Source organism: Dermacentor albipictus, chromosome 2 (genome assembly GCF_038994185.2).
Source record: "Dermacentor albipictus isolate Rhodes 1998 colony chromosome 2, USDA_Dalb.pri_finalv2, whole genome shotgun sequence".
Lineage (NCBI taxonomy): Eukaryota > Metazoa > Arthropoda > Arachnida > Ixodida > Ixodidae > Dermacentor > Dermacentor albipictus.
The window spans coordinates 127,660,184-127,675,089 of NC_091822.1; the positions used below are offsets into that span (position 1 = coordinate 127,660,184).

Below are 14,906 nucleotides of genomic sequence, written 5' to 3' on the forward strand. Positions count from 1 at the left end.
CCAGATGACTTGCATTAGCCCATATAGTTACTGCATATGCTCCAAATTGAAGTAGATTTACACGTCTGTTCCCCATTCGCCCGAGCGCAGGAAAACTGCAGTGCGCAGAAGCCCACCTGAACGCTTTCGGTGATAGCGCCACCTGGGTGCACCTTAGCACCTTTTAATGGCGAAGAGCCCTTCAAGTGGTCACGAATCCGTCTTTTCGTTCTTCCTTCACTCTGTCACTCCAGGATGTCGCTGACTGGAACTATGTGGAAAGAAACCTTCGCTTTAAAAGGCAGATGCGATGAGGTGTGCAACTTCGCGATTGCATGGCGGATGACTACGCTCTGGCGTTGTAGCATTGGAACGCTTTGCTCGTCACTGAAGAGGCAGATTTATTCTGTCATTTATTTGTATTGCGATAACAATTATACGGACACTCCAGCAGAATTTGCGCCGTCGTCGTCGACGTAGGCGTCGCTGTGGGCGTCGGCATCACCGTGAAGTTCCGTGTGAAATCGAATCGCGTTAACATCGCGGCTGCGCGCCGTATGCCGTAGGCGCGACGAAAAGCTTGCCATGCAGGGTATCAGAAAAGGAGGGTGGCTTGACACGGCGGTATCTTATCTTCTCGCGTGCGTAAGGAGGGCAGCGGAAAGCGGGGAGATGTGGACGCGCTAGGAGGTGGGAAGGGGGAAGGATATAGTGTGCATCTCCTCTTCTACTCCGGCGGAGGCGCTGAGCGCGGCCACACACGGCCTATCTTGGAGGCAATCTGCGATGGGTTCGAAGGCTCTGCGGCCTGAGGTAGCTGATGGCTTCATGCACGCTATGTTTTTGCGCGCCTAGCTCGCACCGAAACGTGAGGCATCACGAAGGGGAATTCGCTCGCCGTTGCTGCCGCTCTTCACGCCAGCGTTCTGACAGCGAGTGCATGTCCGCGGTCATTGATTGACATGTGTTCATGTTTGCCTGTGCGCGCGTGACAGCGTGCTTCTTAATTTGGTTAGGAAGCGAATGTCTACAGCAGTTTATGCACACCGTAAATTTACTAATCTTACTTCATATAGCTGTCTAAAAACATTTCCTATTTCAATCAAAGATTTGCCCTTCAAGCGAAACTGCGACTTTTTGTGTGACACCACATTCATCACGGCGTCAATAATCAACGTAATCAGCACGATCTGCAATGATACAAATAAGATCACCGCCCATGCACCCCGTACAGATGGTAAACCAGCGAAGCTGAAATGTGCGGCCCCGGTGTTTATCGCTTGGATTAATTCCGATGGTTTATTAACCGCTTTTTCAATAGTTCATTACGTATTTGTGTTTGTTAATGAGGTTATGTACTGTTGTTACCAAGTGACACACAGGGACCACATATTTGTTTTAATTACAGATAGGGACACATTTTTTAACCTCTTGCGAAGTCGGGGAGAGACTGCTGTGTGCGCGCTCTGCTGCGACAAAGAAATGACGTCATTATAGGGGTAGCCAATGGCGCGCCGCACTTTCCGCCGGAGGGTTTCTGTGGTCGGACCGCGAGCGTTTCGCCTAGGCATATACAGGTTCGCTGTAAACGTTTTAAATGCGCAAGCATTTTTTATGCATACCCAACGAGAAATTTGTCCGTCCGTCACGTGCAACTAATGCAATGGCTCATACCCCCGCAGTAGGGTTTCTGTGGTTGATCAAGGAGTGTTTCGCCTAGGCATATACAGCTTCGCTGAGCCTTAAGTGGCTCATATCCCCGATGGCCTTGAAGAAAAACGCGTCGTCCGGTTCAATGGAACAAAAACTATCATCATCAGCAATGGAAGCAAAAATACAGTGGCTCATCCCTCTCGTAATGCAGAGGCTACAAGCACTCAGCAAAGTAAAGCTTACAGTGCATACTTTCATTGAAATCACACATACAACACGCATAACAGCGTAGATTTCAATTGCCTGTTGAAAGGATGCAACGTACAAGAAAACCACGTGGCCTTCTCAACGGCTCATACCCCGTAAGTAATGGCTCATACACCTACACGCTAAAAATGCAATGGACCACATGTGTGTGCCGAAAAGAAAGAGCCACTGCAGCTCACATCCTTTGGGACTGTGCTAAGAATCCCCATGAAGCTGCAACAATAACAACGATCCCGCCGCGGCTCGAGGCCGCAACGAGGTGCTATGACCAAGATGTCCAAACCCAGGCCGTCCAGCAGATCTCGGCGGCCCTCGAAAGGCACCGACCGAGCGAAACCGGAGGGAGGCTGCCACCCCAAAGGAGGGGCAGGCGCGGTCGACCAAAGGGAATAGTGCGGCCGCGGCCGAAGTAGAGGCGCCACACGCCGCGAAGACGTCATGGCCGCGTCACGGTAACGCCTCCCTAACAGGGGAAGGCTAACCGTTCTGCAGGCGTTCACAACAAAGATTCGTCACTCACTCACTCAATGGACCACACCCCCCGTAAGGTTGAGGCAACCCCGTAAGTAATGTCTCATACACCTACAAGCTAAAAATGCAATGGTTCATACCCCCCGTAAGGTTGAGGCTACAAGCGCTCACCAAAGAGTGAAGCTTACAGTGCATACATTCATTGAAATCGCCCATATAATACGCAGAACTGCATAGACTTCAAATGCCTGCTGAGAGGATGCAACGTAAAGTCGAAGAGAAACGTCGTTGGCGCGAAGCTGACCGTTATACGAGCGCGCGAAGCCGCAGCTAAGCGTCGAAAACTAGCCGAAGAGGCCGAGCTGCGAAAGCAGCAACGCGATGATGTGAGACCAAGGGCGCTATAACGTAAAGTATTCCAAACTTTTCTATTCCGATTCTGCAATCAGCCCTCCACGATTGGTCGAAAAATTTTCGGATCACCATGTATTTCACCTGTCTGTCACGCAACGTCGCAAAAACAGCGATAGCTCCCCATCTGATATGACATGTACACAGTGATGATGCATGAATGGACCGAACAAAAGAAAAATAATTATATCTGATTCGGCGTTTTTTTCTCCATTAGCCCTCTGCTATTGGTCAAAAGTTTGCGGCCTGCATCCACTTCGCCTGTCTGTCACAAGGCGTCACAAAACCGCGAAAACTCACCGCATCAAAGTGACGTGTACACGTTAAAGATGCATTAATATGCCGAACAAAAAAAATTTTTTTCTGAATAGCCGGTGACTTTCCCGTTCCTAAAGGAATAGAAGATGGCTACCCGCCGATCGTTGAGGCACTGGCTATTCGCGCCTGCCGAAGAGCATATATTTATTTGCGTATAATAAACTTTTTACGTGGCAGTATAACGTCATCGAGCCCTTTGGGCACGTATACGACATGCCTCTGCCAGCTCTTCTTTGCTGAGGGTCCGTTTTGGCAGGATTCTTAACCTCCCGTTGCACGCCGCCGTGATTTTCGACCAGCCACTGCAAGCTTAGTAAGGGGAAGCGGACCAGTCGCGGACGCCGGCACCACCTATCTATTCTCACTGCGCTGACTCGGTCCCATCGAAACCCTCTCCACTTGAGTGTGCTCCTGGCCTCTTGTCAGCCAATTAGATCAGAAGAACCGGAGAACTGGTTAATGTAGGTAATTTTATTCGTTTTGAAAGCAATTAGAGGTAACCCCGTCACTATAAACGAATATATATAAACGAGGAGAGCGTTCGATTACGCTGTTCAGCCAACGCAGCGGGTCACCGCCCCATGGTTGCGTCGGCGGTTACATAAATTTGACGTTAGGAGATCGGAACAAAAACAGACTGGAATAGTTTTACGTTTTAGGGCCCCAATTAAGTGCATTACCGAGTGTGCAGCAGGCTTTCGCCTTCAAGCGCAGGAATGTAACATGCTGCCGAACGTTTAAATTTCCCGTCAGATGGAATGTAAGTGAATTGACAACCTCTATAGGCAAATAAACGTGGTGTCAACACGTTGTAAATAACAAAGGCCTAAAACGACCAATGCAAGCGGACTTATCCGCTGACAGAAAACGTGTCTTCCCCAAAGGCGATTACCGATAAATTTCGTTCGCTTTCAATATCGAAGGGAATCGTATTTCTGCCAATACATTTGCTTAAAATTGTTTAGCAATGACGTGGTAAGGTGAGGCAGTAGGTAGTCAGAATATTCAGCACTGCCCCGTGTTACTGTTGCCACGGGATGACTACAAGGCGGAATTCAAATATGCAACAGCTGCACCGTCCACAAACTATGCGAGTTGCAGGACCGAGAAAGAAAGCCAATGGATTTAACACCTCGGAGACAGCGTAGACGAGGTATATACGTTATATTTATGTTTGTGCCTTGCACTAGAACCACACAGCTTAAAAATAAATTGTTCTTGGGCTATATATATATTTGGTCGACACTTGAAGCTATTATGGTGGCAGGTAAAAAGAACACAAGGACAGCAATGGCGCTCGCGGTGTCCGATCTTGTGTTCTTTGCGTTCGGTTTATTTGTGATACTATGACTAAATATCAATTTGTCGTGTAATTTGACGGCTAATTCTGCATTGTCGCGCCATTCAATTTATCCGAAACATTTTTTTCTGGAACAACTTTTGCAGGGCCCAGTTCTGTCAGCACGCAGGTTTAATTGACGTCTGTTCTAACACATTCGCGCAGGTATAAATAATTGAAAACATTGTCAGAAATGAGCCCTGAACAGGCGCACGCTTTCGGCGTGTACGCAGCTGCACACACAAGTTCGGTAATATAGATTAGTTTGTTATCGATTTGGCGGTCATTTTACCGCATGGCGTGCGCACGTTGTATTTGACTTACACAGAACAACGCGCGTACTAAAATTTGTCCAAGTAACTCGGTCATTATCATTAGCTATAGAATGTTCCTCAACCAATACCACATATAGTCAATTTATCTAGTGGACAATAGAACACTCTTCGTCCAACAGATAGTCTTGGATACCATAAATACGCGGTAATAAAAAAAGAAAAAAACGAGAAAGATGAGCGTGGCAGCAGCGCACCAACACGGTGGGGAAGTGTGTGTGTGGGGGGGGGGGGGAGGGGGAGCGCTTCAACACACTAGAAGCCCAAATGTTCGCATTCGAGAAATAAATAAACGAAGAGTAACACTCCTAAGAAATACGGCGCGTGTCAGCTAGCACGACGGTTGCGTTGGTGGATCGGGACAACGAAACGCCCGGGCAAAGTCTCGCGATCGGGCGGTCCTGTACCGACAGGCGCCCGCCAGGGGTCCGTCCTCTCCGCACAGGGTGTGGCAGAAGCGCAGGTAGAAAAACTGCCGACTAATCCTGAGCTCCGCGGAATCGTCATCGACGAAGTCGCTCTCCTCATGCGACGCGCCGGTACCGTTCATTCTTCGACGCTGCGCTTCGGCGCCTGTCGACGCCACGTCCAAAGCCCAGTCGGCGAGGACCAGGAGCCGGCCTTCCTCCGGGCTCACGGCCCTTCCGAACACCGTGGACGCTGCATCGCGGACACACTGGATTCGCTGATCCACACTGCCGTCCAGTGGCCGGTCGCTGTTGCCTCCGGCCAGCGACTGGTCAGTGGTGCCGGCGCCGCCACTGACATTTGCCTCGGCGACCGCTGAAGTCACGTTCAGAGCCCACTCGTCAAGACCTGGTCTTTCCAGGTGTGTCACGTGGCTGCCGAAAACAATTGATGCCCAATCGCGGGCGCCCCCGATCACCTGTTCCACCGCTCTCGCCACGGCGTGGCCGGTTGTGGGCGTGCCTGCTGCGGCGAGGATCCACTCCAGCCATTCCAGGAGCAGCCGGACACCGACCGAGGCGTAGTAGAGGCTCGGCACGTGCGCGTTGGCGACCAGGGTTTCCGCGACGAGGAAGCTGGCCGGCACGGCGACGAACTGCTGCTCGCCCACTTGGAAGAACGACAGCTCGCCGCTTAGCTGCCGATGGACGGCGCCTTCCTCGTAGTCGACGCCGACGTGGTCTCGGCTTGCGAGGACCACGTTCAGCAGGAAGTGGTCGCCGTAGTTCGAAGGAGACGACACCACGCGCGGTCGCTGTATGCGACTCGTAAGGCCGCTCTCGCCTGAAACACATTACGAAAGGCCGCGTTATCTTTATTTAATTATTTGGCACATTATGCCCCAGGAACGCCCCCATGCCGGTACCCTGGGATCCAAATTTGAATTTGCGTATATGTCTACGTAACACATTTCCAATGTTCTTTTCTCAATAAACCCAATAAACCAATAATATTGTGCTCGCGTTTGCAATATAGAACCATTATCGACTGAGTCAAATAAGTGAACGGACCCCGTGGGAGGCGTTTACAGGCCTGTCAAATTACTCGAACGTTGAAGCAGTGTACCATTAAAAGAAAACCCCGCTCAAAAGGGATCTCAAATGGTGCATCTAAAGGCTACACACGCGCGCGCACACACCATCGCACGCAGTTTTCCAGCCACATTTATATACTAGCCCGATACATTTTCTAGAAAGGGATTATTTGCCCTAAATATCCCTGATAGCTAAGCAAATAAAACATCGACAGGTTCGGAACACATAGTCAAATGCACTGATCTCATAAACACTACCTATAAATATGAATTTTCACGAAGAATGAAAGCATTCCTTCCTCATTTCTTTTTGGCAACTGCTTACCTGTGATGGTGAAGTTCAGCTTCGAGAATTCACTGCCGTTTATAGTCATGCTCATGGAACGGTGGAGAACGGTGCTTTGCAGGTTCTCCGCCATGTTCTTGAAGGCGCGCATGCGGTCGTTAGACACCAAGGCAGTGGCCACCCAGTGTGGAAACAGATCCTTGAAGTACGTCCCCGTTATTTCCAGGCACGGGTCGACGCCTTCAGGGGCAGCAGTGCGGTCGTAAGCACCCTCTCCGCGAAAGAGGTAGTCGTACTTCATCACCTGAGCCAGGAGAACCGCCGATGCGTAGGCTCGACCGTGTTCTGCGGTGAGGTTGTCTTCGGACAGCACAGTCATGATCTTGGAGACCTCTGTCATGCCTCTCGCGTGCAGGACGCTGTCGGGAGAGTACTTCGAGCCATTCCAAGCCAAGCCTTGATTGAGGGCGTCCGTCCAGCTGGCGCCAGGAAACGGCGGCTGCAGGTATTTAAGACGAGTAATGTTGAACGGGTCCGACTTGCTGACACGTGACCGCCAGTCGCTGGCGGAACTGTCGGCACGGCACAGAGCATCGACGGTTTCGTTGTCGTCAGCGGCACCCAGGCTTCTCAGAGCTGTGCGCAACACCTCTTCGACAAAGCGGCTTGGACCTAGAGTCGAGTTGAGCGTCTCTCCGATGTCCACGAACGTCTCGTCGCCCTTCAAGGTGACCGAGACGAAGGTCGGCAGGCCAGTCTTGAAACTGCTGCCAACGACGAACTGCAGGAGGCTCTGAAGGTCCCTGCGCGCCGTTACAGACCCGTGTGCCGCCGTGCCCCGGTCCAGATTCATAGCGCTGATTACGTCCGAAGCAGCCGTGACCTGAGCGGTGTCGCGCGCTTCCGCGAAGGTCTGGCAACTGCTGTAGAAGGCGGCCATGTTCCTTACGCCGCCGCTGTCGTCCATGCCGCGACCTCGGGATGCACCGGGAGCGTGCGTCAGAACGCGGAGGAGAGCCTCGCGTATGTTTCGCGTGTAGCTTTGCGCGCTCTCGCGGCGGTAGCTGCGCCTCTGAGGATCCGCGGCGCGCCAGTTCCCGCAGGCGAAACGGTCGAACTCGAGGCACGGATCGGCCGCGACGTCCAGCGAGCTCGCCATGACTCCGACTGCGTGGACACAGGCCGGGTCCCCTCGGCAGGCTGCGGCAAGCCGATTGAGCAGCCTCGTCTTGAAATGCGAACGCTTCAGGGGCACCAAGAAGGCGATGACGAAGGCCAGGAGAATCAGGACCGAGATGACGATCACGGGAAACAGGATTTGCCTGGCGTCGACCCTGCTGTCGCTGGCCCGGCTGTCGCTGTCCCTCGGCGAAAACCTCGGCGTTTGTTTGGCTATCGCTGGAAGAGGAAGCGGCGGGACGCTGAAAGTACTATCCAGAAAATGTGCATGCGAATGGATTTCGAAGTCGCAGACAAATAGCGAAGCTTTGCCATCCGCCCGTAAATGCGCCGTACAGGCAGAACAGTGCCGCTTAATTCCTCGAGTACGGGGGTGAAATCTTGGACAAAGGCCCAGAGACACAAAGCAGTTTTTGTAACCGCCAGTGATTCACACGTGTGCTAAGAGGGGTTATAACAAGGGCCCGTATTCACAAAGTTCGTACGCTAGAATTGTTCTTAAAGAGGCAGCTTTGGCTTGTGGCGAATTCCGATTTCTTTATTCAAACGCATGTAAAACACGTGAATGCTTTAATGAGACAACCGCTGAACCGATTTTAATTATTTCTATTTTATTTATTTATTTTATTTACAGAATATTGCAGACCGGATCGGTCCAAGCAGGAGAGGACACATACATTTGTTGGTAAGCACTATGCCTTAGGATCAGCAACAATGGTGAAGTTACAATTTACATCCAGAAAATATAATAACAAAACTAAACAAGGTTATGAAGCAAATACACTTTGTAAGAGTACATGCCCCAAACACAGGCACATAGACGAAGAAGCACACTATGCACAGTTAATAAGTAATCATCATTTCTAACCATACATATACATACGTATATACACAGGCTCTCAAAAAGAAAGGAGAGGTGAGTCATGAGGCAGGGAATTCCAGTCGGATATTCTTTTCGGGAAAAACGAATGATTGAAGAAATTCGTGCGGGCAAATACTGGCTTGATGCTATGACTATGTTTATGTCGTGAGGGTCTGGTTGTGTCCCTTTCGAAGTAGTCCTGTGGCTGAATGCCTAGTTTATGAAAATACAAGGAGTGAAGAAAGTGCAGCCGGGCAGCCTTTCTTCTTCCAGCCAATGGCTCAAGGGCTGCCTGATGCAACATGGCGGACGGAGAGTCCCTTCGCTTATACCGGTTATATATAAACCTTACTGCTAATCTCTGGATTCTTTCTAATTTATCTATATTGATTGTAGTGAGTGGGTCCCATACTATACTGGCGTATTCAAGAGTAGGTCTAACAAATTATTTGTACGCTTGAAGTCTAAGTACGCTTGAAGAATTGCCTAATTTATGTTTTAAGAAACCTAGCTTTTTCCTTGCAGAGGAGAAGATGTTGGAGATATGGGATGACCATTTAAGATCAGATGTTAAAGTCACGTCCAGATATCTGTATTCTTCCACTTGACTAATTGTGTTATCCCCAATGCCATACGTAAATTTCTTTTTGTTGATCTTATTCGTAGCACATAAATAAACGGTTTTGTCATAATTAATTGTAATATCCCACTTGTTACACCAGTCTGCAAGGAGCTGCAAGTTCGAATTTAGGACAAGTTGATTGGATACAGAATGAATGCTTTTGAAGATAATGCAGTCATCGGCGAATAACCTGGCCGACGTACTTAGTTGCAGAGCACCTAACAGGTCATTAATATATATATTAAATAAAACAGGCCCCAAGACTGAGCCCTGAGGAACACCTGAGTGAACATCTAAGAAGCGGGAGCAGTTGCCATTGATTTCCACATATAATAATAATAATAATAATAATAATAATAATAATAATAATAATAATAATAATAATAATAATAATAATAATAATAATAATAATAATAATAATAATAATAATAATAATAATAATAATAATAATAATAATAATGTCTTTATTTGTGTCCCGTAACAGTACACGACACGGGAGACCTGCAGTAAAAGCTGTCATGAATGACAGCTTGACAGAGCCGTAGGTCCCCCATACAAGGGGCAGTTACAAACGACAAAAAAGACATAATACATTGTCACAATTGAAATTACACATTCCGAGCGTACAATGTAACGTACACAAAAAAATAAGGCAAGATAGAAATACAAATTGCAAGTTCACTCATACAATAAAACATCACAGTCAACTACGGAGTAGTCACAAAAGAAATAACATAAATGCAGTTTCACTTATCCGCAAGAAATAATAACAAGAAATAACTAAGAATGTGTGCAGTGAATCTGTCTTAATTCACGTGTAGATAGTTTAAGTAGGTCAGTCCCGGATTTTTTGCAGTTGTTTAATAGAGTTGGAAGTGTGAAGGATAATTTTTCCATTGTGTAATTGGTTCTAGGAGTTGGTACAATCCACTCCTCTTTATGACGGGTAGTGTAAAACACAGTGTTTTCTATTGTTTTCTATTTTTATTTTTTATTTTTTATTGTTTTCTATTGTTTTTATTTCTTTGAAAACATATTGTTTTCTATTTTGTAAATATGACATAACCCAAGCGATGATATATGAAGGGATACCCATTTCTTTCATTTTGGTTATTAATTTGAAGCGAGGAACCCTATCAAACGCCTTAGAGACATCCATAAAAATTATATCTGCCTGACCCCCACTGTCTAGAGTTTTTGTTAAATTATGTACAATATTAATTAGCTGTGTAGTAGTGGAAAAACGTTGCCGGAAGCCATGTTGCATGTTGCTAATTATTTCATTCGTGTCTAAAAAGCTGTTAAGGTATTTGAGAATAATATGCTCTATTAGTTTGCAAGGAATAGAGGTGAGAGATATTGAGCGGTAATTATTTATTTCCGATGGATTTCATTTCCTTAATACGGGCACAACACGCGCAAAGCGCCAGTCATTGGGCACGACGCCTGACTCTACAGATTTTTGAAAGATTACGACGAGAAATCTGGCCAGAATTTCTGCATAGCTTTTTAAGAATGCTGCGGGAATGTTATCAGGGCCAGCTGATTTTTTTTTTTTTGGATCCGTTTGCAATAGAAGTTCGGCAACACTTTCCAAAGAGATGCTAATGTTGCTTGCGCCATCACTAACTGACGTGTTATCAATTTTTGCATCAGGTCTGTAAAGTACGCTTTGAATATGGAGGTTGAACCTGTCTGCCATTTCCTTTTTGTCCGTGACAACTTCCCCGTCTACCGTTATTTGGTCTAACTTTTTATTGTCCTTATTCTAAAGGTACTGCCAGAATTTTCGAGGATTTTCCGTTGCAAAACGACCAAGTGTCTCGGAAAAATACCTGTCTCTTGCTTTTTGCAATCAATGCTTGAGGGAGGCGCTTAATTCTTTAATTAGTGACGCATTTTTATTCTTTTTGTTCCCGCAGCGCTTGATTTTCCGTTTTAATCGTATTAGTTCTCGAGTTAGCCAATTAAGGGTTTGTTCTCCCTATTTTCTTTACTTTTTCCGGTACAAAGTTTCGTATGCAGTAATCGCAGAGGTATTTAAACCTCGCCCACAACGAATTTACGTCGTCCTCACAAAACGGTAAGAGGGCAGCTTGCAGAAATGCATAATGCGTGGGTTGTCTGCCGCGTCAAAATGCTTCGCAGTTTCTAATTTTGGCATGGACGTTCCCAGTTGGCGTGAGAGCATGCAGGTAGAATAGACTAGTTTGTGATCAGAAATGCCCTCGTACACTTCAGTAATGCATTTCTTTATGCCTGAGGAACATAAAGAAACATTTCATAGAGAAAGTTAAATTCTAGTGCATTTATAGGAAAACATTTGTGATTTACGGCCTGGAAATTCTTTAATTCTCTAAACTTACAAAGCTAAAAAGAAATTGAAGCATGAAGTTTACAAACTCGTAACTCTGCGTCAAAAACCTACATCGCCCTTTCGTAAAGTGCTTGTAAACTGAATGAAATGTTCTTTAGCCTGCCCTTTCCCCTCCCCCCCCTCAAATGTTTACTTATGGTACAATAATAATTTTTACAACGCTTTGTGCGGCACTTGATTTGGGTGGCAGTTGTATCCTGTAGGATGTATACTTGGTGTAATGCCAAGAAAGGCGGAACAGACATTGAAATAAGTGACTCTGTTACAGCATCTATAGTGGACAAATTTGACATACGATTTTCGAGCTTGCGTGAAATTGTTACTATGTTTTGCAGGACCTTGCAACAGTACTGCTCCTAAGTTATTACACCTGAGAGCGGTGCATAAATTTTGTGCGCTTTAGACGTATTATCGGGTGCAGCTTAAAGAACTGGCACATTTCTTGTTACTCAGTCATTATTTAACTCGATGGCTGAGGTTTCCTTTCTTACTCTATTATTTTGCAAATTTCCAGATTTCTTTTAAGGAAATTAGTAGTCGAAATAAAAAGTCCGTATCACAGAGTGGCTACATTTTAACTTACTTTAAATACGAAAACCACATCAAAATCAGTGCAGTGGTTGCCGAGGAAAAATTATTTCTCTGTTTAGACAGGAGCGACCGAGCTAAAGCTTCCTCTTAAGAGCATTTGGCAGCCTATCGTGATTGTCGACGTAACATCAGAGACTGCGGGCCGATAGCAACAAGCTATTACGGACGAAAAACTGGGCGTATTCGGCCCCACGAATGAACGGCCTCGTTCAGGTGCGAAATCACTACCATGTCTGCAGAAATGACCTAGGAAGTATGAGTGGGCACTCCTGTTGGGGCCGAAAAAGGTGCCGCGGAAGCGTACGTTGACATCGAGGGAAACATAAGTATCAGAAATTTAGAAATGTTAAGGCAAAACCATCGATGCTAACGCATGAATGCAGTCCCCTTTCGCGATGATCATCGAGCAACGCTGCCTTTATTGCAGCAGAAATGCAACGACCCAGGCACATACGCTAAGTGCCCTGTTTGTCTCGCATGTATAGGGCGATGCCGTTCAAAATTCTGGTGCCGCTAGTATCCACACGACGAAAAATAAAGACAACAGCAAAAAAAGGAAAATCCCGGAATTTTAGATCCAGATAGACTGTCGCAATGGACAGACAATGACCCGTTCACTCTCTACTTCGAAAGCTTTGCTAAAAATAAAAGATACTTTGTGTTCTAATCAAAACATACGTCGGTCATTTCATTAACCCTATTTATTAACCGCCTATGTGTATGTCGTCGCTGCATACAGACTTGTTTGAACTGTCAATTAGTACTTTATCAGCTCTCTCTGTGATCGATTCATGCATGTTTCCCTCTGTCACCTTCATGGGAAATGGCAACATAAAGATTGACAGGTCTTGTGCAATGACTAAAATAAGTAAATATTTGGATCCGATCATTTCTGCTGCTTCATTCCTAAGTACGACGCGCTCGCGCACAGCGCTGCGCCGTAGCGCCACTTACGTTGCTGCCAAAGCGTCTTACGCCGCGGGTCCTGCATCGCGCTGGACATGCCATCGGCGTTCTGCCTGGCCGAGTTTGCGCCACGACCGCTCTTGTTCTCGCCAGCCGTTTCCGGGGTCTTGCACTGCGACTGCAAACGCGCGTCCGGCAAGGCAGCGCCCTTACTCGCCACCGGCTCGTTGACCTGCTCGTCGGAGTGCTCGGAGGCCCAACTGATGGAGGGCGACGCGACCTCCGTGGAGACCCCTGCCGGAGGCCTTCTGGTCAACTCCTGCTTGAGCAGCGCGAATATGGCGTTCCTGTGGGGCGACGCGCAGCCAGTCATCTCGCGGGCGACCTGGGAAATCCAGGACTGACCCAGAGACCTGCAGGGCTTGGACTGCTCGAACGACATCGTCACCTCGGAAAACGGAGTCGTCGTGCGATCCGTCGCGCCCGACTTGATTGTCGTCAGTTCGGGACATGTGTCGGGATACAGGTCGCCGTAGTAGTCTTCTTCGCTCGTCTCCGTAACGGCGTCTTGCGAGGCCCTGGCGGTACCGTCGCGGTGCCTTGGCTGCGACGCATTCTTCGTCGTCGACGTACGGGGCGCTGTCTTCCACCGCGGTTGAAACCTTGGGTTGCATGGTGGCGTGGCGTCGCCGTTTGCCTCCTGTGCCGGACCCGGCGGGGCACTGTCGTTTGCGCAGACGTCGGAGGTCGTGGAACTCCCGGTCTGCAGCTTTGTGGAGGGCGCCACCGTGGTGCTTTTCTTGCGTTGGATGCTAGAAGGGACTGCGGCACCCTTGCAAACCGGATTGTCAGGTCGACTGAGATCGAATTGGTTGCATGCGGCGGCGGAGTCCAGCTCCCTGGCTTTATTGGCTTCCGATTTCGAGGTGACCTGGCTTACTATTGCACGTTCGCGTCTTTCTCCGCCCGACAGCACGGACACGTGCTGTAATGGCGCGGCGTTCTGCTTGCCCCCTCCGGCCCACGTCACGACTTGGCCGTCGCCCGTTTGAGTCGCTTCAACGGCAGCTTCGGCCTGAGGTTTCATATCGAAAGCACTGGGTTGTGTGCTTCGTTGGCCCGCCTCTGGGGCGGCTCGTGGGCCACTCTCGGTGTCCCGCGTCACTTGGAGCCGTTTCGGCCTGGGAGCCTCCGGCGAGCTTTCCTGCAGCCCCTTGCGGTCTCGAGTCGACGCGTGATGTTCGCGGTGCCTCGCGTGTCTGGTTCTAGGGCGGGACGCCCGGAACATCGCGTCCGATCGGCGGACATGAGGACGCGTCATTTGGGTCGTCGAGTCCGACTGGCCGGTTTCGTCGCGGGACTGAGCGGCGTTTCCTTCCAAGTTGTCGTCCGTAGGAGCGGCGGTGGCCCACACTGAAGACGCCACCGGAACGTCTGCAGACGCCGTCGCTGCCGACGAGCTCTTCCCAGAGAACGTGACGCTCGTCTTGGAGGGCACCTTGCGCTTTCGGGTAATCTTCGCTTTGGGCAGGCGCTTCTTGGCCTTCTCGTGCTCCATAATCTTAGACCAAGAGGGCACCGCGCTACCAACAGCTCAGGAAGGGGGCTTCTTCTTCTTTGAGCCCGAGCACGCGGTGTGCTGCTCCTGCTGCTGCTGCTGATGATGATCTTTTGATATGGCTCGCGCCCACCAGGGGGGATAGGCCAAGAATCGGGCGGCAGGAGGTAGCTAAAGGGAATTCTTATTTGAAAACGAGCTTTTCTAACCGACAGAACGGCTCAAATAACATTCGGAAGCATCAAGTCGGATGC

General features: G+C 48.7%; 1 protein-coding gene across 1 annotated transcript; it reads right to left on the reverse strand.

Moving 5' to 3' along the window:
- Positions 1–4,552: 4,552 nt before the first annotated feature.
- Positions 4,553–14,699, reverse strand: LOC135897402 (uncharacterized). Its single transcript, XM_065426017.2, has 3 exons — positions 13,143–14,699; positions 6,597–7,955; positions 4,553–6,021 (listed from the first exon to the last, which is right to left on the reverse strand). Exons 1-3 carry the CDS (start codon positions 14,650–14,652, stop codon positions 5,102–5,104), a joined length of 3,789 nt encoding a protein of 1,262 aa, XP_065282089.2. The 5' UTR covers positions 14,653–14,699; the 3' UTR covers positions 4,553–5,101.
- Between the last annotated feature and the right edge of the window lie 207 nt (positions 14,700–14,906).